The sequence below is a fragment of the Drosophila subobscura genome, chromosome J (assembly GCF_008121235.1).
Source record: "Drosophila subobscura isolate 14011-0131.10 chromosome J, UCBerk_Dsub_1.0, whole genome shotgun sequence".
Classification (NCBI taxonomy): Eukaryota; Metazoa; Arthropoda; class Insecta; order Diptera; family Drosophilidae; genus Drosophila; species Drosophila subobscura.
The window spans coordinates 16,344,600-16,370,749 of record NC_048532.1 but is presented as its reverse complement, the minus strand read 5'-3'; the positions used below and the strand labels follow the sequence as shown (position 1 = coordinate 16,370,749).

At 43.0% G+C, this 26,150-nt stretch overlaps 6 protein-coding genes across 6 annotated transcripts; 2 read left to right on the top strand and 4 right to left on the bottom strand.

Moving 5' to 3' along the window:
* Positions 1-1,436: 1,436 nt before the first annotated feature.
* On the top strand, positions 1,437-2,421 carry LOC117894360. The gene has a single exon (XM_034801353.1). The coding sequence runs from the start codon at positions 1,579-1,581 to the stop codon at positions 2,344-2,346; it is 768 nt and encodes a 255-aa protein (XP_034657244.1). The 5' UTR covers positions 1,437-1,578; the 3' UTR covers positions 2,347-2,421.
* A 1,094-nt stretch (positions 2,422-3,515) lies between these two features.
* Positions 3,516-3,892, bottom strand: LOC117894362. Its single transcript, XM_034801356.1, has one exon. The coding sequence runs from the start codon at positions 3,804-3,806 to the stop codon at positions 3,642-3,644; it is 165 nt and encodes a 54-aa protein (XP_034657247.1). The 5' UTR covers positions 3,807-3,892; the 3' UTR covers positions 3,516-3,641.
* A 260-nt stretch (positions 3,893-4,152) lies between these two features.
* Positions 4,153-4,937, bottom strand: LOC117894361 (cytochrome b-c1 complex subunit 8). The gene is made up of 3 exons (XM_034801354.1): positions 4,848-4,937; positions 4,389-4,571; positions 4,153-4,333 (listed from the first exon to the last, which is right to left on the bottom strand). The coding sequence occupies exons 2-3, from the start codon at positions 4,561-4,563 to the stop codon at positions 4,239-4,241; spliced, it is 270 nt and encodes an 89-aa protein (XP_034657245.1). The 5' UTR covers positions 4,564-4,571; positions 4,848-4,937; the 3' UTR covers positions 4,153-4,238.
* A 572-nt stretch (positions 4,938-5,509) lies between these two features.
* On the bottom strand, positions 5,510-9,481 carry LOC117894438 (glycine receptor subunit alpha-4). The gene is made up of 7 exons (XM_034801504.1): positions 8,763-9,481; positions 7,384-7,505; positions 6,916-7,314; positions 6,692-6,850; positions 6,475-6,630; positions 6,035-6,414; positions 5,510-5,969 (listed from the first exon to the last, which is right to left on the bottom strand). Exons 1-7 carry the CDS (start codon positions 8,840-8,842, stop codon positions 5,733-5,735), a joined length of 1,533 nt encoding a protein of 510 aa, XP_034657395.1. The 5' UTR covers positions 8,843-9,481; the 3' UTR covers positions 5,510-5,732.
* A 2,964-nt stretch (positions 9,482-12,445) lies between these two features.
* LOC117893365 (MICOS complex subunit MIC13 homolog QIL1) lies at positions 12,446-13,252 on the bottom strand. The gene is made up of 2 exons (XM_034799956.1): positions 13,091-13,252; positions 12,446-13,008 (listed from the first exon to the last, which is right to left on the bottom strand). The coding sequence occupies exons 1-2, from the start codon at positions 13,099-13,101 to the stop codon at positions 12,642-12,644; spliced, it is 378 nt and encodes a 125-aa protein (XP_034655847.1). The 5' UTR covers positions 13,102-13,252; the 3' UTR covers positions 12,446-12,641.
* A 6,246-nt stretch (positions 13,253-19,498) lies between these two features.
* On the top strand, positions 19,499-20,271 carry LOC117893782. Its single transcript, XM_034800526.1, has one exon. The coding sequence runs from the start codon at positions 19,519-19,521 to the stop codon at positions 20,221-20,223; it is 705 nt and encodes a 234-aa protein (XP_034656417.1). The 5' UTR covers positions 19,499-19,518; the 3' UTR covers positions 20,224-20,271.
* Positions 20,272-26,150: the final 5,879 nt, after the last annotated feature.

Below are 26,150 nucleotides of genomic sequence, written 5' to 3'. Positions count from 1 at the left end.
CATGGCGCTTGTCGCACATCTCTAATGAAAATGTTGCTTAGAACTTTTTTGCCATCCCATCCATCTCCCATCGGGTCTCGGGCTGGGGATGGGGCTGGGGTCGGTCTGGTCTGTATCTTGCGGCTTCATTGCCGAAAAAAAGTAGCCAGACAGACATCTGTTTGTGTGCCAGTGTGCGAGTGTGTGTGTGTGTGTGAGTATCTGCTGTCTGGACTTTTATTGTACGGCTGACCTTGAATTTATGGAAATTGCATAAGTGGGAACAGAACAACTTTGTCATACTATTAAAATATACAACAACAAACAAAGCAAAAAACGATGAAATAAACGGCAGAACGTTGATGACAGCGAAGATCAAGACGCGAGAGACCTTGGCATTGTGTGGCAGGACTTCGAGAGCTAACGAATTGCGAGGAAATAAAACATGTGGATGCACATTGGCATGATTAATGTACGTACTTTGTATGCAGGATATTTAATGCTTTGGAGTGGAATATAAATCTTGCTTTTATTCCGCACCCTAAGAACCAAATATCGCTTCCTGTATCGCCAGGAATCTTTATGGCTATCCCCAAAAACGAAAATTCACAAACTTAAAGCCGCCAAATGAATTACAACTTTGCGTAAGCGATCCATGAGAGAGCGAAGCAGAAGAAACGCAGCCATAATGATCAGACTCCGATAACCCTTATCAAGAGTGCGGCATCGCGGAGTGAAAAATACAAATTATGTTTTTACAAACCAAACAGAAAGGCAACAAAGGATGAGCAAGTCGAAAACTAAATACACTTCTGGATATTGGCTTAGTCTTTCAGTTGGAGACAGAAAATAAATGCACTTGGAGCAATCTATGAGTAGAGGCTGAGGCTGTGATACGAGTCTCTTGGAAATGGCATCCTAAGAAAGGGAAGCATTTATCCACTGCCTGCCGTTTGGCTGTAGTTAAGCCCTTCAAGGAGAGGGTACTAAATCTGAAGAATGCCCAAAAGTCAGTCTGTTGTGTGTGTTTGCATTGTGCACCTTTGGCCACCGGCAGCGATTGGCAGTACAACCCACAAATACACGCAGATACATGTGCACACAGCTACCTTTTGTCCATTCTGAGCTCTGGGCTGTGATGCAAATTTTACAGTCTGATCAAATTGTAGTCATTCCAGCGATGCGTGGACAAAATGTGGAATTTTTATTGACTTACAAATTACGGAAATTAGTTAGCCAATCTTAAGATATTTGCCTGGCAAAAGAGCACTTAATTTGTTACACTTTCCACATCATTTTGATTGAGTGCGTGATAAAGAGGTATTCAGGTGCCAGCTGGGGGTTGGAGGAATGCCTGATAGCCAGATTTTCCTATCATATAGCCTTGATTTTAGCAATCACATTCAAAATCCCACAATGTGAATTGTTAAATTGTAAAGTTTGTTTTTTCGGCTCCTTCAGACACACACACAAATGTACTGAATCACACGTAGATTATAGATCGGATAATAAATTGTTTGCTGTATCTTTTATTTGTTGCAATACGAATTGAATAGTGCGTTTCCAAATTTCCAATTATAACACACACATTTCGAGACCATGACCAAGTCGAAGGGCGGCCCGTCCACCATCAAGAAGCGGCTGGAGCAGCAGGTGGCGCTGCTGCGGCGGGAGCTGGAAACAGCGAAGACGGACCAGAGCGACATTTGCCGTAAGTATGCGACAACGGTGCGAAAGCAGGCAGGTGGCGCCCGGGAGGGCAAGGAATCGCTGATGCTGAAGCAGCGCATAAAGCTGTTGGAGAAGGAGAATCACGAGAAGGATCAGTACATAGCCCAACTGGAGGAGCAGATCGAGAAGATGCCTGCACAGTACGAGAACAGGATGATGGAGCTGTGGAAGAAAGCCACGCTTGCAGAAAAGGAACTGAACAAGGTGTACCAGAACATGCGCAGCATTAAGGACGAGGTCAAGGAGGTGGATCAACTCAGGGACAGTGTGGCTGTCCTCAAGGCGCGAGTGGAGCGTCGCGACTTCATCATTGCCCACTACGAGGCGCGGAACTCGAACAGCATCAAGGTTGTCCAGGATCTGAACAAGCCTGAGGCACGCCATAGAAAAAGCCACACCAGCTCCCACGCATCGAGGCAAATTGTTCTGCCCAGCAAACGACACAACACGCCCGAGCCAACGGGTGTGCCAGCAGAGTCGGAAACTAAACCCCTGGGATCCCTCTTGATGGAGCGTTACAAAAAGTTGCAGAACCTCAGTCCGCCGAAGCACGAGCTAAGGCCCGTTGACTTCACTTGCCTGACGGCGGCGCTCCGGATGAAGGGCCACCAGGGCAATCGATATGATCTACACTGACTCCTCTCTGATTTCTGATGCCAGTTACCAGCTCTCCACTTTCCACGAACAAGAAGTCGTCGAAATTGCGTTGTAATTAAATAAGTTTATATAACACCCCCCACCACCCCACATCGGAGGGGAAACATATTGCCTGAGTTTTGGTATTACATTCATACGTTCCGGGGCGGAACTAACGTCAGCATATTTCGTTTGGCCGAGTTCTGGGAATTTGTCAGCATTTCAAGTTCATTGACAAGCAAATCGAGAAGGCTGTGGGAGTCGAACTTTTTACGGTTATTGCACTATCCCAAAATATGTTGGATAATCCGTCTGCTATAATATGTTACTTAGATCCGAATAATTTTATTTGCTGCGCCAGAAAAATTTTACAGCAAACAAAAAAGGTTGCCCAGCACTGGCCCGTAAGCAGGTCACGTTTTTTCCTTCCATTCTTAGAAGTGCATTGGGTCCGGGTATCCTAATGCAGAATTTGTGCATAAAAGCACGTACCATAAATCGCATAAGCCCTATCGACTCTCCCAAGCAACGCACAAACTGATGGATGTGTTGTCTTAGGGCCCCTCTATTGAATTCTAATGCCGATTGCTGCACCAGGAAGTGCGTGCACCATGGACAATCAATCGAGCTGGTCAATTGAAGCCATTTGTGACCAGCAATTGGCAATGATTGGCTGTCGATTGGAGGTACTAAGAATTGGGCCAAAAGTTCACCAGAATCAAGCTAATTAAAAGTACACATCGATGGTGTTTGATGTCCGACATCAACCGTGAAATGCTTATCATTTGGCAAAGAATCAGAAATAGAATCAGAATAAAAAGCGCCGTGAATCACACAACTCCCACCACCTAATGATGAAATTGACAATTTGTCGAGTGGTGCTTACGAGTGCTTTTTTCGCTGGGGAGTTTCGTTTTTTTTTAGCATATCCCATAGAAATTTCGGGGGCAGTGTAGTCAAACCAGTCCAGTTGGCCTTCAAATACAATTATTATGCATTATATCGGGCCAGAACGATGACCCTGAGACAGCCACGCATGAATATGTGTACACATTTGGTTACACAAATACGGGCACGGCAATGGGGGATAGGGTGTGACGTCACTGCCAAGTGGGGTGCTGCTCCACAAAAAATTCTGCCACGCCACCCTTTGAACTGCAAACAGAAGCTCCGCTTGAGACAATTATTATTAATACTTAGCTACAATGCGTACATTACATTATTATATAAATTAAACACTACATTGCGGCAGCCAGCAGAACATCTAGTTGGTGTTTGGTCCAATCTTCTTCGAGTCATGTGCCCGAAAAGCTGCGGAAATTGTTCTTCAGCAGCAGCACAACAAAGAAAATTCCCACGGCAATCGTAAACAACTGCACGTTGATTACTTTCGAGTCGACAATGGCCTGGAGCATGTTGTAAATGCTTTCGTTGCGTACTTCGCCGCCACAGCAGTCCATAAAGTGACTAATATTCAGTAAATCTAAATGATTTAAACTATTGATCGGCTGCGCACTTTTTGTTTGCGAACAGCTGACAGTGTTGAAAAGCGCAGCAGGGGCAGATGAATTAACCCACTAACACTTGGGTTTATGAATGCCCAATGGCTCTCAAGGGGTTAATTTGTGACAGACGCTGATGTTTTAAATATAAATTCCTTTACATTATATTCCACATATTATGCAGCTTCAGCCCTTTCAGATCTAATACCCAATGACATGGGAGGGGCATCCAAATGACCTTTAACAATTTAAAGCCGTATAGAACTTCGTTTAGCAGGGAGGGCGCAACCAAAACACACACAACTCTCTTGAACTGTGGGTTTAGTTTTATTAATTAGTTTAACATAACTATTTGCTAGTGTGTGAAGACGAACAGTCGAACAGTCCTGCTTATTGGTCGTTCTCGTAGTCAGCGGGGTTCTTGCGCAGCAGAGCGGTGTGCTTGCGCTCGGTCAGATCGTAGATCAGGTATCCAACGATGAAAGCTGCAATCCAACAGAAATTAAGACGGGTTCTATAAGAACTGATGGTTTTACTTACGGGGGGCCACAATGAAGATATTGGAGCGGAAACGACGGACCATGTTGGGCACTCCATTGCTGATGGCACCGGCAAAGGCGCGCTGCTCGAAGGGCGACAGCTTGTAGGTGACAATGCCGTGCACCTTGGCAAGATTGCCGAAGTGGGCTCCGTTCAAAATCGACGACAGACGCATATTTCAAGCTGCGGGAGACGGGGCGAAGAAGGTAGACTACATTAGCAACAGCACAACAAATTAACCAGTATCTGGATGAAGACACATATGGTTATTATAAACATTATGCACTAGCACTTGGCCTCGGTGTCCCAGAGGTTATGTAATTTTTGCACCGCCGACCCAGACAGCGGCCGAGAACGTCTGGTCACAGGGCTCGATCGCTGCACTTTTGGCACCCAAATTGTGCATATTTATAGAGCACAGCACCTGTCATTTGCGGAAATTATGATGCCAAATTTTACCTTGATTTGATTTTTCAATGCACGTCTCGCAGCAGCTTTGGCAGGGGGGTTGGATCTATCGATAACGATAAAATATACCGTCTGACACTCTGAGATATACCGAAATATACCATTTTAGCAATATACTACAAGGAAACCGACATAATATATTGGTTGGCAATAGGTTAATCATTCTTGGGCAAATCATATTCCTACATTTCGATTTTTCCTTTTAACATTACAAGCTAGCTTAGACTCCCAATAGTTACAATACAATTTTATCCAATAAATTAATTAATTTTCTACAAGATTTGCTAGTTTGAAGTACTCAAATTCATTAAATTAGTTATAAAACAATGAAATTACACAAAGGGCACCTTCCGTGACTCCACGGAATCTACACATTTGCTACATTGCAAGTGCATATTTATGTAATTGTACGTGAGTAAGAGAAAAGTGCTGATCGACGATTTCGTACTATTTGAGCAGAAAGGTAAAGGGAGAACTTATTGGAATTGTTGGAAAAAGTTTTCTGTTTGTTCGAGAGATTTATTGTACATATTCCTGCATTCAGATTGTTCCCAAGAGCTGCGGCTCGTTCTGTGCCAACAAAAAATGTTCGTTTGCAGCGTCGGTCACTCGTAATAACGGTAAAATTAAAATTCTCTCATGAATTTTTAATGTATAGAGTAAAGCATATGTATATATTTATGATCAACATTTGTACAACTATGAGATGATGCATCTTACAACTTAATTACTATAATTATTTGCGTAAAAAAGAGCAACACAAACAGACAAGATTTCACATTTTATATGGCAACAATTAATTGCGTTGTATATGTACAGTAACAATATTCTTTCTCGCGTTCTCTCGCTCTCTCTCTCTCTCTCTCTCTCTCTCTTTTATAAAACATAGACAAAGGTCCAATAGAGCGCATTGAAGGCCAGAAACATAACTGGAAAGAGGAAACGCGATCGCCGATCTATCCACATGGCAATCTCCTGCGGTGTCATGGTTGTAAACGTGGGCGGCGTCTCCTTCTTCTCCTTGTCGATGTCAATGATGTGCTCGTTGCTCATGCGCTCACTGGAGATGGACACGGTGTCGGCACACTCGGTCTTAATGATGGGCAGATTTGGCTGTAAGGATAAAGAAGTGAAAAGGATTAGCAGACAGCCTCTAATTTATCATTTTCTTTGCTCACATGAACTGTTAGATAATTGTTGTAGCCATGATTCACATTGCCATTGCCATTGCGCACGCTCTCTGTGCTGGACACGATGTTGTCCAGGCTGGAGCATGATCTCGCTCTCGAATCGTTGCTGAGGCTGCCGCCTATCTGCCGTCGCGATGGGCGTGGCGTGAGCGTGGACTTGATGATGTACTTGCTGTTGACCTTCTTCAGCTCAATGTTCTCCTTGCGACGCCAAATCGTGTTGACAAAGGCGAACTCCACGAGGCTGCCAAAAATGAAGAAGGTGCAGCCGAGGAACCACACCTCAGAGACCTTGATGTAGCTAACCTTGGGCAGGTTTTTACTCTGCGACGATGACAATGTGATGAACGACAACATGGTGCTGGTGCCTGTACATAAATTATAATATTTGTAACAAATATTTCCCTTATAGTTTTGTGTGCACTTACCCAACATAATGCGTGGGGGAGATGCGTCCGCCTGCAGCCAAAAGGACACCCACGAAATGGCGACAATCATCATGGATGGCAGATAGTAGTCCAGCAAATAGAAACCAATTTCACGCCTCAAATTCACAGTGAAACTCAGCGAACTGTAGTCACCCACTGAAACAGAAGATGAACTCAGCAAATGAACTAGAAAAAAGCGCTTAATAATTGCACTTACAAAATGCGCCGTGACGCAGATTAATTTCATCCGAGTGCACAATGGTTGTGTTGTGCCAATACTTGTCCATGTTGTACTCTGTGAGCCGCATTTCCGGATCAAAGGAGATGGGTGAACTCTCCTCCCACTCCAGCACCAGATCCGAGGTATTGTACATCCCTGAAAGATCAAGAAAACATTCTAAAAATATCCCCTAAGATATTCTGTTAATGATTTCCTCTTACAGCTCTCTAAAACAGTGGAGCAGAGCTGCTGATCGAACGGGAACTTCTTGAAGTTCATCCAGCAGTACAGTGAGGCCTGCATGCGCGTGGACAGTATGACATTGCCCTCTGGCGACAGCGAGGTCAGCACATCCTTCTCGTCCGTGCCCAGAATGCTGGACTCGCGCTCATTGGCAAAGAAAATGTGCGGCAGCCACAGCCGCTCGCTGAGGTGCTTCTGCCCCAGAATATTGTCATCCCGCTGGAAGCCCTTGTAGGCCAATCGCTTGTCCTGGAAGCGCAGCTGCAGCAGCGCATGCATCTTGAACTGCAGCAGATCGGAGTTCAGATTCTGCAGGAAGTACACGTAGATGCGCGTCTTCACCACAATGGGCTGCCGTTTCCCATCGGTGTCGTATTCTGTTCGCGGTTGGTAAAAGTTTCTTTAGCATTTATGCACTTTGTGTGGCATGCTGGCAGCAGCCTTACCAATGGGCCTCTCCAGCCGATCGTAGCGACAGACATGGGTTAGTGTCTGTATCAGCTGGGAGTGCTGCATATATGTGGCATTGGCCAAGGACGGGCAGTCCTCCATCTCCTCCACTGTGGCACTGCAAAAGAAGGTTAGAAAATGAAAGCATGACACACAATCCAGTTAATATAACTCATTTTTAGTAGTACTACCCCTTGGAAATATACTTTAACGCTCGTACAAAATTATTAATAATTATTTCGAGCAACTTCTCTTTGCAAGTCTCACAATTTATGGGCAAGTGGCGCACATGAAACACTTTTTACTTGAGAAGTTCCGCCTGGAACCCTGCAGCAGCAGCTGTGCAAGCTCATTTGGCGCTAACTTAAATCATCAAATACGAGTGTAAGTGCGAGTATATTGCAATAAACCAAATAAATATTTGTCTCTGCTGCTCGGGTGCTCGGGAGCAGCTTGCGTTTTTCCGCTATTTGTTTGCTTGCGCAACCACAAAGCGTACTCCCGATACAATTAATCGATGTGACCCGCACCCACAACAGGAAACTAATTATAGCACATATTGATATAGCGCCCAGATCTTGAACTTATCCGATAACGAAAGCTCCAGCTACGACCTTTCGCACATTAAAGACAAAAGCCGCCCGCGCCAAGTAATGGAATATTTCTTGGTGGATTTTCGGGATGTCGGTTTTCGGTTTCGGTTGTTAATTAAATTCTAATCTTAATTTCGCTGGGGATTTATCAGGATTAACTGTACACCCAAAGAAAAAAAACAGTCACTGGAAATGTGTAATAAGTAAAAGAAATAAAAATGCCTTTTAGTTCTCTCGAAACTTCCAAATTTCTCAATTAAATTTCTCATTCATTTTTTTTTGATATCAGGAAATGTTTATAAACAAAATTACCAAATTGTATTATGTGTAACCCTTTTTGTTATCACCCTCCTCCCCCTTTTCCTTATCAGTTTTCTTGGTAACATCTCACAGATTTCATTTCCATTATCAGAACATAAAATTCCTGAAGTTATTTTATCAATGGGGGAAATCTCTGTGTCTGCAGATGGGGATCACCAATTTCAAAATGAATGATGGTATTTCCCTGCCACGCTCAGTCTGCCTCCTGCCAATTTGTCATATTTTTCGGCTTGTTTTGAGTCAGAGACAAGTTCCATAAATTGTTGCCAATTTACTGAGAAAGCAGCTCCGCAAACTCTTGTTCAAAATTTGTGGTTTTATCAGACATCCCCACGCATACATTTGAATGTTTTATCAGACATTTGTGGAGCTAAATGAATGGCTAATTTTAGCTCAATTTGTTGCTTTCTAATTTGTCTAGAGCTGAGCAGAAGAAAGGAAATGATGACCTCAGGACTTACCCATTTGCGTGTTGAAGTAGCAGCAGAATAGAGCTGAGGATCAATGTGATGCACATTTGTGTATTTGTGAATTTATTCATGTTGATTTATGTTTATTATTTGCTTTGGTATTTGGGTTTTTATTTGGTTTTCTGTTAACTTTGGGTTGGGCGCTAAGGCTGCTCAAATGCTCATGTTTCACACGACCTGCTCGCGCACATTCACATTCACTTTGTACACATTCACTTTGCAAATTCAAATGCAAATTCGAATTCAAATTCCAATTCAATTCTTAATGTTCTATGTCGAGTGTAGTTCTTAATGTTCGCTCGAGGACAATGACGATGTTCTCCAGTCTGGTTGTCTGTTACTCTAGCTCCAGTCGTTGGCGTTTTGAACTCGCGCCGCGTTTGCGCCCCACAGAAATAGCTGGGGGAGAAGCTGCTGCTCGGCTCGGCTCTGCTTTGCTTTGCTTTGTGCTCTGCTCAGGTGCGCTGCTGTCGACGCCGACGCCTCAATGAGCACTGACGGGGGAGGCGAAGCTCGTGCGGTTTCGTGTCGTGTCGGGTTTTTTTTTCGGGGGGAGGCCTACTGATAAGACCAGTTCATGTTTTGTGTTACGTTTCTATTTGGTGTGATAGCCCCTCCCACCCGCAACAAGCAGCAGTACAGACAGTGCAGCAGCAGCAGAGACAGCGGCGGAGGTGCAGGTTCGGTTCGTTCAGCAGCTCAAAGGCAACAGCGCAGGGTCGCCTGGAGATCGCCTCACTTATAAGCAGCAGCAGCAGCAGCAGCCACACACCCAATGGAGAGATCTACAGAGCATGCGTTGGCCATATCATAAGTAGATATCGGAAGCAAATGCAGCGGGGAATACAAACCGGTATCGAGAAGTCGTCTTGGAGCAACAGAATAAATAATAAATAATTAAACGTAACACTGAAAATGCAGTTGCATTTCTTGTTTTTATATTTTTTTAGCTGATTAGTCAGGGGAGCACACACAAGTAAGACTAATTGCGACTAAGACTAAGCAAGGAGGAATCTGTTTAAACAAGTGTCCGCCGGCCCACGCTTCCAATTGGCTTGTAATGTTTGCGCCGCAGAGCAGTTCTCATCAAGATCTACCCATTGCTGATAACTCTGAGTACTTGTTATATAAGCTCCTAGGTTCAACAAACTTATCATTGTCCTCAAACAATAACTGATTTTACCTCAACAAAAACTATTTAATTCTTATCAGCTTACGCGCACAATAAGCCTTTAGGCGATCCCTCTTGGTTCAAGGGATTATGCTGGCCCCACAAAAAAGCAACAAAAATAAAGTTATTAACAATAACAATGAGGCTGGGCAAAGGCAGCGACGTGACACAGAAATTCCGCGTGTGACAATAATTGAATTGAATATTTTGCATTGAATATATTGACAAATGGCCAATTGCGAATGAGTTACCCGTAATAACGTTTCGTCAAACACAATTAGTTTGCCATGGTACAACGAGTACTCGCACTCACAGACAGTAGTCTGAAACCCGAGTGGGCTGGATGAATGGCTCGTGATGATTGAATGATTTATACGCCAGAGAGAGATCTATGAGGCTGAGAGACTGCGACAAATGCCAGCAAAATTGAGTTGCAAAAGTTGCTCGGAATTAGCTGCAAACAATGGAATAAAATTAGCGAAAATAATACAAATATTTTTGGGGAAGGAATGATGATAAAAATGGTAATAATAATAACATAAGACTCTAAAAGAATTGAGCGAAGTTTGACCTACAGATGGGTACAAATATATTATAGAAATATTAATCCCATCAATAAGACGAAAGACTTTTATGCTTTTATGATTCCTTTCCTGCAGATCCTCGTATAATATTTATATAACGATTCTAGCCACAAATAAACAATTGTAGAGCCTCCATTTATCCCAACTCCTGCCCAGAAAATATAGAATATATAGACACACATTTGCCTACGTCAACTCCCTGCCCCAGAGTTAGTTTCTCTTCTCTCAATTTCTCACCCTCTTATCGGGTGTTATTTTGGGAACTTTAATTAAATGAAATGCTCGTAGCGCAGCTCCATCGCTGAGCAAATTTGATCTGCGAATATTTAACAAGAAAAAGCTTATTTAATTATTGTTCGTTCGCATTTGCCAAAGCAAACAAGGAGGGAGGCCATTTCTATGCAAGAGACAGCACAGGCAGTGTCACAGCTAATTTGGCTGGAACAGAACTTGGCCCGCTCCCCGCGCTTATCGCTGCCTGCGGTGTGGCTGCTCTTTCCCTGACTGTTTGCCAGAGTCATTGCCATGGCATGATCTGGCGTGTGTGTGGCGGAGAGGTGTTGCTTGCTGTGCGCCTTTTAAAGGTTAAACATTTATTTGCTGCCATTTTTATGGGTCGCTGGCAATGTGATTTTTCCACCCAACCCACAACCCACAACCCACGCAATATTTGTGCACAAATATGAATTCCTTATTTATATTTGCCACTGTGTTGCGTTGGCAATGGAGTCCTGGCCGGCACGTGATCTCTTTCCATATGTAAGAGAAGTTATGGCTGCAGATCGTGGCATTATCGCTGGTGGGATGAGTCACCCGCTGGAGAGTACTGGGAGGGGGGTGCGGCATGTACCGAGTAGTACGAGCATCTTTATCTCAAGACAACATCAGCTGGCAGGCAGTAGACAGTTGCTTGTGTTTGGATCGCCAAAGCCAATAAACAAGCGAAAAGTTTCATTAATTAAAACACGAGAAAAAAGAGTAGAAAAATGTAAATAGAACCCAAAGTGCGACAAGGGCAATGGCAAATGGCGTTGCCGATTGGTAAGTTTCACAAATAGAATTGCAAATAATAATCGAAATTAAAAGTATTCGAGTATGGCAAGTATTACCTGCAAAAGATAATCAGAAAAATGCCACTTGAGTGGGTCTGCCGCTAAATTTAAACAATGACAGAGGTTGAGCGACAGCTTGGGCAGGGATGGCCACTCCAGTTCATCCTATCTGTTGGGACTTTAGGCTGGGATTTTTGTGCATATCTCGTTTGTGGGTAGCCCACCAATTGGGGCACTAAATTGTTATCAGCTGGTGGTAGTCGTACGCCTTCAATGACGTCTTTTGGGGCTTCTAGTATTTACCGTTTGCCACACTGTGTGTGGCGTATGCGTAAGCCAAGTCCACAGCGGAAGCTGCTGTAAAATGTCAACTAAATGGAGCAGCTCCCCCCAGACTCTGGCTGACTCAGACACAGATTGACATGACGCGGCACGCCTCTGCCTCTCAGTTCGTTTTCTTTGTCTTATCTAGCGTCTGCTACAAGAGTAATTGCCAATCAGGAACATGGTCTTGTTTACAGCCATAATTTCATGCTATCAAGTGCAGCTAGAGGCAGCGACAAGGCGGCTTTCCATGCCCCATTGCTGCCAGACCAAACCTAGCCCAAGCATTTGACAGATTGCATTCACGTGCTACCGAACGGCCCATCAGCATGACAGCATCGGCTAACCAAATACAAATTCCAAGCTGCATAAATCAGCAGACGACGTGTTTTTTCGTCTGTTTGTCGAGGCGCAGACAGCTAGATCCAAATAAATTATCTGCCAGCACTCACAAAAGTAAATATCAGTCACATCAGTCGGATGTTTACAGGCGCACAGCGAAATGCATGGCTCTGCTTCCAGTAGTAGGACAATCTTTCTGTTCATTTCACAGCGATCTTCCACGCTAAAACAATAATTTTTATTATTACTAAACTTGAAGAGGGAGCGCGCCCCTCGACCATCGTTCAATCGGTTTAAGTATTCACTTTGCTGGCGAGAAACTTTACACTTAATTGGGCCATTGGGCTAACTATAATCTAACACAAAAACAGCCGCGCATGTGGGTAAGGGAGCCAGCCTATTGCTTGGCCGCTGGATTGACCGCTTCCTGGCTGCCCGTAATGGCTGGGGACTTGGCAAAATCCTCGAATGTATCCTTGACCTTCTTGAGGCCGCGTCCCGCATAGCAGGGCAGCATGTGCACAAAGCGGATGGAGCCCTTGACGCCCTCGTTGTAGTAGTGTTTGGCCAGGAAGCGCATCTCGCCGGTGTTCGGCAGCTGTGGCACATCGAATGGCAGCTGTTTTTTCGCCTTTTGCACGTACGGACACAGCTCGGACTTGACATTGTTGTACAGCTTCTCCGTCTGCTCGGAGTCACTCCAGATGCCCACTTTGTTGGTGTAGTAAACCGTACCGGCCACCAGGCCACCGCGTACCAGTAAGCTGCGAAAGAAACCAAAAGAAAATTCATTGCACACTTGTGGCCTTACGTAATTGGCAAACAAAAAGCATTGCCACAACTTACCCAATCACCATTATGTCTTGTTCGCTTGCAGGAAGAGTATGTGTGAGGGTCAAGCAACGGTTAGTACCGTTTTGTTAACAAATAAAGGTTTATTTGAGGGTCAGTTTTCGTTTTCGAGAAATTCGTAAATTTACTAACACATTTCGCCTAGAGATGACAATAATAAAGAAGGTATATCGGCAGTGTGAATGCAGACAGGCAAAAATATATCGAAAATATACCGAGAAATGCTCGAAATTAACCCACTGAAGCACCCTAGACAAATGGCACCAATATTATAGTTTCGTAGCAACTAGCTATTGTGCAAGGTGGTTGTTTTAAAAAAAACTGTTATCAAAATGTGGGAACTCGAAAAAATTATTAATATTTGTTTTGCCTACTAGTCTACAAAAGAGAGTTACTCAATCTGCCCTACGTGTGTGTATGGAAAATATAAAATACTTTTTTACATTAGTCAGCATTTTCAAGGCCATTTTTTGTTAAATTGGTTTTAAGGTGCAGAAATCGAGGAGTTTTTGGTCTCTTTATAGCGTCTTGGCATTTAAATGGAAACTTTCTTATCGACTGACGCCCCTTTTGTTATAGTTATAGCAACTCCATCATCTTCCACATCCAATAGTTTTTTTTGGCCAAAATTATAAAGAATTAGCGCAAGTTCCGACAGGACGAGTTCCTGCTCTAATCCCCTGCTTAACTTCATCACATTTAAAGGAAAGTGTAAACACTGCAGTCCCATGGATTTTGCTGTCGTTTTTTCTTTGAGTAATCTCCCAGAATGTGCGCTGCAGTCCTAGTTAACGGCTTAGCCTTCAGCCCAATGAAATCTCATTTATTTAACTGGTGCCAGCAAATACAAAACAACGAAAATACAACTAAAGATACACACGGGAAGCGAAAGAAACAATGCGGCCAGCATTGGTACCCCTATTTCCACGCAGTTCCAGCATTTCCTTTGTCACAATTTTGCGACAGTCGCGCTGCAGTTAAGAGGATTATTGCCAAACGAACAAAGAATGGCCCAGACTTTTGTGCCAATTTATTGAAAAATTCCAATTTCAAAACGAGTGAGAATTTTAACGGCCTTCCGTTTTTTGTGTCTCCCTTTTTTTTGGGTCTTTTGTGGCCGTTTTTCACCCATTTTTTTGCCTGTCAAATCGGGCGACATTGACCCACGTGTCAGGCGATGCGTCGCGAGGTCGCACCCGGGGTTGGCAACGCTTATTAATAGGTTCAGCTCAGCTAATGTGTCGCAACCCCTTCGCCGGGCACAGCCCCTGCCCCTGCCCCTGCCCCGCTACCGTGTGCACCCGAATAAAAAAATTAAATTTTCCTCTTAGTTTTCTGTTTTTTTTTTGGGCTAAAAAGTTGGCAAAAAGAAAGGCGAAAAATGTAATTTATTAATTTCGCATGGACGTGGACGTGTGACAGTTGGTTGCATCGATCCGCAGCTCAATGCTGATCCTTTATTTACACAATGAGCGGTGACCCTTTTTACCCCCTGCCCCTGCTCTAACCCCTCGCGACCCAGTGAGATTTTTATGCGAAAAATGTCAAGAAATTGTTGGTGTTTTTTTCGTTGTCGCTGGAAATTTCGCATCATCCATAGAAAATTGCAACTTTACAATGGGCAAGGGTTCACTTACCCCCATTACCCCTTAGCCTCTGGCCCGTAACCCCTTTTACACTCAACATCAGTAGCAGGATCAGGGGCAACGGGGCATGCCCCTCGTAGCTTATATCGTATCATGCATGGATTTCACTCTACTCTCGCTTGATTTGCGCGCTCAAAAGTAATTTGGTGACCTGACCCCTTCCTTTTCGTTTTTGGGTTACAATTTTACACATTTTCAACGAGAAAAGTGTCCAATGTGCCATGTGCCATGTGCCATGTGCATTATGCGATGCCTCATTGATTGCAGCGGCGCACAACCCTTTTCGGGCGGGTTTTTCCTTTAGAATTGAAAAACTCTAATGAAATTTATTTCGATTCCTTCAACATCTATTGGGGCGTAGGGGCACACACGCTTCACACGCGTCTGGATTTCATAGTGGACATGCAGCTGCCACCATTCGGCGGGGCACTGCCCTGGCTAGGGTCTCTCTCTTTGGTGTTGCTCTGTGGATGGTTTTTGAAAAATAAAAACCACCCGTGGCACACACACACATGAGTGCCGCTGGCTTGTATCTTATAGTTTTTTATGCATCTTGTTTACTTATTCGATTTTGATATTATTGGCGCACGCGTCTGTGTTTGCCCAAGGCTTTAGGGGCCCTAGCCCTATCCCTATCCCGCGGTGTTTCTCGGGGTGTTAAAGATAAGAAACATTTATTGGCTATTGGGTTCTGTTTTTTTGTGTAAAAAGTGACTCTTTTTGTGGTGCAATTGAATTGACTGAGTGTTAAATATGGGTTTTAAAACCAGACACGCGTCGGCTGGAAGTGTGTAAAATGTTGAGGGTCTGCGGCTGCTACAAAACCCGCCCAATGGTTGACAATTTGTAGCTGAAAGTCTTTCCTCTCAAGCTCAGCTTCAAGCTTAAAGCGGATTTAAATAAATTATGTTCCATTTTTATCTTTTGATGATCTATGTACAAATATTAGTAAATGGCCGTTCGACCACTGACCACTTTCTATGCTGCCAAACGGCGCTGCTGTGCTGCAGCATTTGTGAGATAAAAGTATGATGGACATTCTGGTGCGTTGCTTGAGGGAATATACACAAGGGTTCGGTCTTCCTTTAATGCCCTTACATAGGGTTTTATTGTGATTCTTTTAAGCACTATGCTAGAGCAGAGCCAAGCAGCGCTCCAACTCTACTCCGAAAATAAATACGTATTGAATATCTTTCCCCATCTTTCTGGGGTTTTATCTATTGAAAACTGCCTTACCAGCTACATGACACTCTTGTCGCTAGCCTGCTGCAGGATATCTTAAGCTTCGGCGACCCAGCAAGAGACACACTCAAAGTCTGACCACACACGGACCCAGAGAGGGGAACATTCGCGCTCTTAGCCATAAGCAGCTTACGCACTTCCCATTTCTGCCCGTCTGTGTCTGTCCCTGTGCGTGTGTGTGTGTGTGTGTGTGTGCATTGCCTATGTATTTGTGGTCGTCAGCGTGTGATAGTGCTGGAAATTTATTGGCGCTTTGGGGGCGAGAACAAGATTGGGTGCCCCCACCCCACCAATATAATGGAGTGGCCTGGAGGGAGAGGAGATCCTTGGACCCCGAAGCTTTTATAATTTTATGCCATTTCTTTCAATATTTATTCTGTTGTTATGTTTTTGTAATGAATCGAAGCCCAACAACAGCAACAGCAACAGAGACAGCAACAACAACGACGTCGAATGAGGACGAAAATTGTTCGAGGATGACGTTGAAATTGGGAAAATGTGTGCGACTCTCTATACATAGATATAGATTGTTGGCTCTCTGTCTCTGTGTGTGTGTATTGCCATGGAAAATTCGGGCTGGCACATAAATTAATTAATTTTGTTTTTCTCCTTTCTTTTGTATTTGTTTGCTCTTGGGCAGGGCGCTGGGGGGTAAGGAGCAGCAGACCCGTTTTTCTATCGAAATTTTAGTTAATGCGTAGCCGATATCATTGAACTACTTACGACATCTCTCTCTCTCTCTCTCCCTCTCCCTCTCCCACTCTCCTTCTCCCTTTCTAGTACTATCTTTCTCTCTCCATCTTTTTGTGTACCAATTTCCCCTGCTCTTTCTCGCTAGTCTAAAGTTACGTTTTCGTCTTCTATTGATTTTCCATAATGAGGCAGATATCGCACCGTCTTCCACCTCCTCCCACCAACGCCCATCGTCCCAGCGAATTTCATTTCATTGCAAAATCACTGCAGGGGAAACTGAGGGCACAAGAGGGGGGTGCTGGCTTGGGCTGTGTGGCTGGAGTGAAGCATAGATTCTTTTTTTCGCTTTCCTCCCGCCTGTCATTGCTGACACGCAGCCACACAGCCACCCATGGCAACACACACACACACACACACACATGAGTGGGGAAGAACTCACACACACACACACACACACACACACATCCATGGCAAAGCAATGTTATTGTCATCATTTGATACATACAGTGAAGCAGCTCTAAGGGGAATATCAAATGCTGAGTGCTGCCTGCAGACTACTTTTTGGCTGCTGCATTTCCATTTAAAAATATTTATTTATGGTGCAATTTTGCTGTAAACACTCCCCTGCCAATTTCCACTGTAATTACATCGCACTTGTTGTTTTTGCACAAGAAGTTCCTTGCACAAGGCCACGGCAGGATGTGGTTATTGTTTTTTGCTGACTGCTGGCTGCTGGCTGCTGTCATTAGCTGTCAAGTCCATCCTGACATTATGATTTCCACTTCATCAGCATGGCATGCCCCCCCTGCCCCATAGCCCCTTGCCATCCCTTGCCCAATGCCAATTCCCGGCTGCTGCCTCGCATGGAATTTTCAATTTATTATCTGCCTTCTCCTGACAAGTTTCCTTGGCTCCTTTTTTTAATTAAGGTTTATTCTAGCTGCCTAGTCTGGGAATGTAAGCGCAGAGAGAAAGAGAGAGCGGAAAGGGCTTGGTTAATATTTATTGCTATAAATAATTTTGCAAGTTTTATGCGGCTCAACTTTAATTTGCAAAGCGATAAATAACGAATGTGCCCCAGGCCCAGCCTCAGCATCAGCCTTACCCAAATCCCATTCTCAAAGCCCATTTTGCCGAAAATCCTTGCCCCTTGCACGCACACATGAAAAGCCGTAAAATGAAAGTGAAAAGAAAAGTGGAAAAGTAGCCAGCCAGCAGCAACAACTGCAAAAAGTGCTGAACGCGCAGACAAAGTACAAATTGCCCACAAAAATATAAAAACCAAGCCGGACATGGTCCAAGGAGAGAGAACCGGAGGCGGAGGCCCAAAACCCCCCCACAAAGCCTTAGCAGATGAAGAGGAAGCAGAAAGTTCAATTTACTACTTTTCACTTTAGCATACACACACAGAAACAAACACACACATGAGTATATCCCCCCACTGGAAAAAGGGAAAAGAGTCTCCGGGACCACCACCATCCTCAGCCTCATCCTCAGCCTCATCCTCCCATGCTCTAGCGCTGCCCAGAGGCCAGCTGGTTAGCCGAGAAATTGGAGAAGTCTCACCAACACACACACACACACACACACATGCACACTTTGTAGATGCCCCTTCCGCTTACCCCTGCCTCCTTATGGGCAACCTTATCCCAACTCGGACACTCCTCCTGGCTCTGCAGCAGAACTTTGCCTTTTTGCGTTAAATTTTTCTTTTTATTTTGGAATTTTGTTCGATATCAGTCACACACATGCCCAGGCATATATGTATATAATATATATATATATATGTACATATGTATGTGTATTCCCGCACACACACACTCACATGAATGAATCCCCAACACGAGCATCTAATTTTCTTTTAAGGTCAAGCTGGAAGAAGTTTTTGCTTTTCCTTTTTCCTTTTTTTTTTTGTTTTTTTTTTGTTTTGTGTTCGGTTGATGAAAATTACAATTTTCTTTCGTATTTTTCTCTCAACTTTCATGTGGGGGAGGGAGGAAAGAAATTATTTGCCCTCTTGTTGCTTCCGTTCGTTGGCTGTCCATTCCCTGCCTCCCTTTCTCCCTCTCACTCTCCCTGTCGCTCTCCTTGCAACATAACGTAACCATACAAGTACACAGAAGACATGTGTGTGCGTGCGAGTGTGTGTCCTTTGCCTGCTTTCTCCTGACAAGTTTTATTCCTCATCAACGCCCGTTGAACCGCCTTCCTTCCGCTGCTCTTTCTTGACTGCCTGCCCCGCACGCACATGGACGCTGCGGAGGCTGTGTGTATCCAATTGAAAAGGAAAGGACCAAGGGGCCAGGACCAGCAGCGAAAATTCAAAACGAAACTAAAATTGAACTGAAATCTCTCATTAGTCCTTGGTGCCAATACATCGAACATTTGTGGTACATATTTTTGGGTTTCTTTGCCTGCAAATTGGTTGGTTGTCATAAGTACTCAAGGGGCATACGAAACAGATTCATTGAGAGGTATCCTTGGGGGTATTTTTTGCTTGTATTGTATTAATTATCTACTCCTTGTCATATAATTTCTTAATGTTCCATGCATGTTTCAATGACTCCCGATAAAGTGCCATGAAATCTAGCTTGACCCTGGGACACACACAGATATTCGTTTTTTAGAGGGATGTTTAAAGATGAAATTAATCCTGCTAAGGGATGAGCGTGCAGGTCAAAATAATTCCATAAAAAAAGAGCGAAACCAGCTCTCCCCTTGAAGTTCCTTCGTTATCTAATAAACTTTGCTTTAACTATCCAAAATCACTTCAAAATCGTTGCCTTATTTGTCGTTAGTCAAATTTTTGTGTAAATCAAAGTACATAATTTCGGTAATTTTATGTTTTTTTCGCTTGGAAATAATACTAAACAAACTGAATCATTTTGGTGGCGAATATGCATAGCCTTAAGCAGGATGGTGCGCCTCGTCTCTGGTTGGATACGGCGGCATCATGTTTTATTGGGGCTTCTCCATGTGCTGATATTTGTAGCCACGACTGTGGTGGACTACAAGCTGACCAGCGATCTGTCCTACTGGAAGAAGAGAGCCACAACCTTGCTGACTGAGGAACCAACCAACCTGCTGCCAATGCTGATGGCCACCAAGCTTACGGGACTGCTTTACATGGCATTCCGGTATCTGTTGATCCATGAGTGGGTCATCGGGGTGTTGGAGCGGAGGGAGCGTCGTCGCTTTGCCAACTTCATTGTGCGCCGCCTGGTGATGCAGCTGGACCAGGCCAGTGAGCGGCTGCCCAAGTCGGGCAAGCTCTCAGATCCGCTCACCCAACAGAGCTACGTGGAGGCACGAACTGCACAATACAGGGCCATCGATCTCTTTCGGCGCGATGCCAATGCGCTTCTGGTACAACGCAACCCGACCGATGTCGATCCGCACTTCTTTGTGCTGCCGGAGGAGGAGGAACTGCTGGCCAGCGCAGGCTACTCCAGCATCGATCTTAAGGTCACGGAACACGTGCTGCAAGATCTGATCACGCCTCTGGACGTAGGCAGGATTAAGCGTCCATGGAAGCAGAAATTTTAGTGGAAATAATAGGAAAATTATTGTTGTTTATTTTTGTACTTTGAAACCAGTGAAAATTGTACATAAATATGCAAAGTAGTAGTAACACATAAAAATGTTTGTTTGTCGCGTTCTGAAAAGTCATTAGTCGCCGCGCACCTACCCTACCCTACAGAATATCCTCCCTGGCCATATCCTGTGTCCTCTGTCCCACGTCTTTGGTGCGTGGCGTGTCCTTTTGCGTCATTTATTTAAATTGCCACATTTTCGGGCACTAATGTGCATATGCCAAGGCACTAACAAATGAAAAACTCACCCTCCCTCACCTTGATAGGCATTTGGAAAATGGGAAAACGAAATAACAAATACTTACCCCTCAGAAATTCCCTGGGCCCACAAAAAAATCCATAAGTTAAATTATTAAACTTGGTTGTTGTTGCTGTTTTTGAGGTTGTTTTCGTCCTGCGTCTAGGGTTTTATTTTTTTTGACACATTCCAAGGACTCAGCGAGCGGTCAACGAAACACAGTCCCCAAAAAATACAACCATAAAAGAAATGACTTTGAGAGTCGATAATTAAATACCCCGCTATTTTTTATGATTACAAAAACCTTCTTCTGCTTGCCAGATGTTCAACACACCCTCGCCGTCACGTATTAAAGGGTATAATAAAAGTGAAAGTGAAAGCATAGCCCAAGCATATGGTGACAACAAAAATTGTTGTTTGCGCCTGGCGCCGCCTCAACAATTTAATTGAGAATTGAAATTATATACACACAATATTCTCGTGCGAGTACTCGTAAGTATGTACGCTCATATAGTCCTTATCTGAAAGTATTGGTTATTTGGGAGGTGGCGCTGGCCCTCTAATGGTGTTCAAATGGGTGTTTCTGGTCGCGCGGTCAGTTGGTAGGTGTCATTTGTAGCCATGGCTGCGTGTAGACTTCTATCAAATCGATTAAAAACTAATTTTCCACACACTCAAACCTGCCGAATAGTGTTTGAAAATAGTAATTAAATTGTTGGAAGTTTTGTTTTTGTGACTGGTGTACATATTTATGTATGCATGTGCATGGAATACACTAGATATATTACGCATTGCAATCGCTTCAACGTTCGAAAGACGAAAGAGACGGTGAAAAGAAACTATGCAAACTTGTTGTTGCATTTTACATTGGTTTCTGATCGTTCGACTGATAAACCTTTTGCGCAGGTAGAAATGCAAAGCAACGGCAGAAGCTCAACTATTTTGTTGTTGCATTGCTCTCTCGCATTCTCTCAGCATCGCTGCTCTTTAATGTCGTTCGATGTCATTCGTCGTGAGGGGTCGCTTTCTGTGTGCAGGTAGAAATGCAAAGAAACGGCATAAGCTCAGCTATTTTGTTATTGGGTTGCACTCTCGCATTCTCTCAACAACAATGGGCTTTGGTGTCGCTCGTTCTCTTTCTGCGTAAGGGGCTCGCTTTCTGTGTGCAGGTAGAAATGCAAAGCAACGGCAAAAGCTCAGTTATTTTGTTGTTGCATTGCTCTCTAGCATTCTCTCAGCATCGATGCTTTTGGTGTTGTTTGTTTCTTTTCTGCGTGAGGGGTCGCTTTCTGTGTGCAGGTAGAAATGCAAAGCAACGGTAAAAGCTCAGTTATTTTGTTGTTGCATTGATCTCTCACAGTTTCTCAGCAGCGTTGGTCTTTGGTGTCGTTCGGTGGCTTTTTGCTTGAGAGGGAGAATGCAGGAACACGAATACGGAAAACACTAAAACATAAGAAACTGCGCTGCATAGGCGATCTTGAAAACCGAGTACAGAGTGCGACAACGGTGGAGTATTTCGTCCGTAAATGTCATTTCAAAAGTCGTACATTTGTCGCACGGTGTGAGTTTTATTACATTATTTATGTACTACAAACTATGTACGGCCCAACTATTTATATCGCTGTCTACTTAACTTATATCTTTGTATCTACTTTCCACAAAACTTATTCTATACATAGGCGTATGTACATATGTACATACATACATATGTATGTACACCCCAACAAAATGTATACACCGATTTGGCTTTCTCTTTTGCTTTTGGGAAATATGAACAGTTTCATTCTCCTCCTTTTTGGCAGCAGCGCGCAGGAAGTGAGGCGGGGGGACACGGAAACTATGGAGCTGTCAGTAACACGCGCCTGACGCGCATCTCCCTCTAGCTCTAGCATCTCCATCCCCTTGGCACTGGGCTCGGAATTGATTTCGTCGCATTCTTTACAAAAATTATTGATAAGACATTTCCACAGGCATTGTTGTTGTGCCATTACAGTGAGTGAGTGAGTGAGTGAGTGGGAGAGATGCCCGAGTGTGTGCTGCTCTTGTGTGCGTCTCATGTAATACAAATATTGATATACTTTGATTTCGCAATGCCCAGTAATGCCTCAGAGGGGGTAGCATCAAGCCATCAGGAAGAAGGCACATTTTGTAGCTGGAGGGTGCCCTTTGCCCTTTCCTCTCCCCTCCAGATAAAGCAAAATGTCAAAACTCGCAAAAGTTGAAGTTTTTGTCCATGTCAGAAAGGTACAACTACGCGTAGCAGAGACGCTTAGGGTGGCACACAGAAATCCCGTCTCAAGGGCCACACAATCAGCTTAGACAAGTCCACCGACAGATAGACAGACAGACAGACAGATAGAGAGAGACTCTGAGACTTTCAATGGGAATCACAGGGCGACCAAAGCACATTTTAAGCACACGATGATGGCACTTGTACCTGAGTGCATTTGCTGGGAGCAGATCTCTGAGCCTTCCACGCCACTCACCAAGCAGCATCAGAAGGCTAGGCATTCCCTTGTAATAGGAAACTGATTTACCAATTTCTGTCCATGTATCAGCGTATCCTTGCTGGTTGTATGCCTATCCCTTAAAGTATATAATTTCCTTTCCAATTAACACACACGCACACTGTTCCATATATTTTATATGTATTTGTATATATATTTAATATAATCAATTTAAAACACATACAATTTTTGATAAATGCTCGCTTACAATGAAAATGAAAAATGTTTTCTCCCAGCTCTTCGTGCTCCTCCTCCAGTTTTTTGATTCTTCGCTCTTTCACATTTTACACATTACTCGTAATATAAATAATTTTGTTAAAGTTTTTTGTTTAGTTTTGGTTTCACACATAGTTTTACATAATAACAAAGTAAAATTGTTAAATATATATATAATATATGTATGTATATAGATATATATATTTGTGTGTGTATATCTCATACTTTTTTGCCAATTGATAAATATAATTTTGATTTTTGATTTCGTTTTAAATATAATTTTGTTTTTGATTTTTTGCTCGTGGCTTTTGATTTTGCGCTCTTTCACGTCTTTGGTTTGCATTTGGTTTTGCTTCTCCTCTAGTCATCCTTTTTCATCTCCTTTTCTTCGTTTCTTCTCCTTCGTTACTTCCATCAACGTCAACATTTCGAATTAATAATAATTTTTTTCGTTCTTGACTTAATTTTACAACTAAAATATTTATCAAGAGTTTTCTTGGGGTTTTTCCCCTTTTGATTTTGTGTCATTTTTCTTAGTGCTAATAAAATTTGATTTTTGATTTTTCTCGTAGTGGTTTTTTTGTTGCCCTCTGACCCCATCCGACTTGCATCTGAGGTCATACAAAATTTTGATTTATGCTCAAGGTACATTGCAATTTTCATCTTGGTTTTGTAAAATTTATTTAGCTTTAATGTTTAAAAATGTCTCCTTCATCTTTGCGTTTTTATTTTCATTTTTGATTTGTGCGCTCTTCTTCTACTACTTTGTGGGGGTTGAAAATGATGGGAAAATATGAAAGAAATAAAATTAATGGATATTCATTTGCCAGAACCGAGGAAAGTACCCAAAAACAATTTCAAGAATTTGCATAGCGAAATTTACTGTCAGAGAGGGGAATGCGAAATCACCCTCAGCGAATGCAATTCTTTCCTTTTCATTTGATTTCTCATAAATTGCAGTTTTCCAGTTCACTTTTAAGCATGCAAATAGCGGGGAACACCCTTATATCGGTGCGGGGACTGACCTGACTCCATGGGGTAGCAGTAGCTGTCGGTGCCTGACTTTGCGCCCTAAAAACTGCTGCCAGACGATTTCTCCCAAATTGCCATAAAAATTCAATAGAAAATGTTTTTCGGACAAAAATGTCTGCGAAAATAAATATATTTATGAAATTTGCCTACCATCCCCCTGGTCACCGAGGCAGCAACCCCCAGCGGCTCAATCTTTAATTGCAGCAGCGCCCGTAAATGTATCGGATGTCTGTGCGTAATCAATGAGAAACGAAATTTGCATGGACACGTGACAAATAATTAACTGCCGAAAAACGGCAAAAATACAACGACCTCCGGGGGTGGCTACTTTTAATCAATAGCTCCGGCTAAATGTATATAGATTTTGATTTTGGATTGGAATTTTTTTAACAACTGCTGCCGGCAGCTGCTGACCCTGCAGACTTGACCCTCGCCGGACCATGCTGGGTTTTTGTTATCGCGCTTTTCTCTTTTCACACTTTTTTTCCAGCGGGATATGCATTCTCCCATGTAGATTTTTTAATGCAAACATACTAATCAGGGGGTTGCTGGTTGGTTTGGTCAATGCGTGTCCCAAAACCGGAAACAGTTTCCACTTATTATTGTTGTTTCTTTTTTTTATGAGGGTGCTGCTTTAAAAACGAGAAGCAGTAGCAGGAGGGGGGAAACAGCTGCCAATGTATGAGTTTTATTTTTTTAAAGGCGCTTAACCATATCTACGCTCAAGACATGCCGCTCCAGGCGTCGGCACATTGTTGACAAATTGAGTCAAATGGCAATTTAATAATTGTTGTCGCCAAGGCGTTGGACCAGCATGCAAGTCGCGCCGAGATGAAGGTCCCCTATGGGCGGGGTGGCCAAAAAAACAAGGGAAAAAGGTCGCCTTCCCCTATCAAGCGGAACTTCTCGGGTCTATCACGGGTGTGGTTTTTAGGTTTTTTGTTTTTTCAAGATTCTGAAGTAGGGCCTCGGGTCTGGCACGCTTCAATCAAAGAATAAAAAATGTAATCTGGTAATTGATCAATTTGGAAATCACAAAATTAATGAATTAAAAAGAAAACGAAACTCAAGTTTAACAAATACAAAATGTAGACATTTATTCGTAATATATACAGACACACACACAGTTACGAAATCATATTTTAAGAACTAAGAACTAAATGGAATAGAAAATAAAATTACAATTTCTATATTTAAATTTCAATATTGGATTTTAAGAGATATCTTTTTTGGGTTGTTTATTTTGTTTGTGTGGGGAACACGGCGAAGTATTTGCTAAAAGGCACGCAGCATTTTAAAAAACACACGTTTTTAAAAAAAGGAATTTCAAATATAGCAAATGGCACAACGCCGCGTTCCACAACGTTCGACTCGGATCGACGCGAACTCTTCGTGGGGGGCAACGCTTCTTGCTGCAGAACAAACGCCTTAAATACTATAAAATAATCTGCAAGAATCGTTGAACCCCAAAACGGAAGAGCTGTGGATCCGATTTGGCTGCTCGTTTTGCATCTTTATATATGTATATGGTATATAGTATTGTTGTAGCTCCATAAGTTTTGACTAGAATGCGTTTTAGTGGTTAGGCGACTAGTTTTTGTTGGTCTTTGGAATGTTTTGAACTTAAAATTGTAAATTAAACCAATTTAAATATTAATATATTAAATCATATGTCTAAAGTTTGGTTAGTTCTGCTCTGAGGTAAATTTACTACAAAAATGTCTTATTTAGCTTTAAGGTTTCATTTCATTTCGTTTCTTTCGATGCGGTTCGTAGATTTTATATCGATTTTCTTTCTTTATAAATTTATTTTATTTGATTTAAATTATTGTTTTCAAGTCCGTCTGAGGTAGCAATTTTTTTTGTATGTTATATTTTGTTTAACGT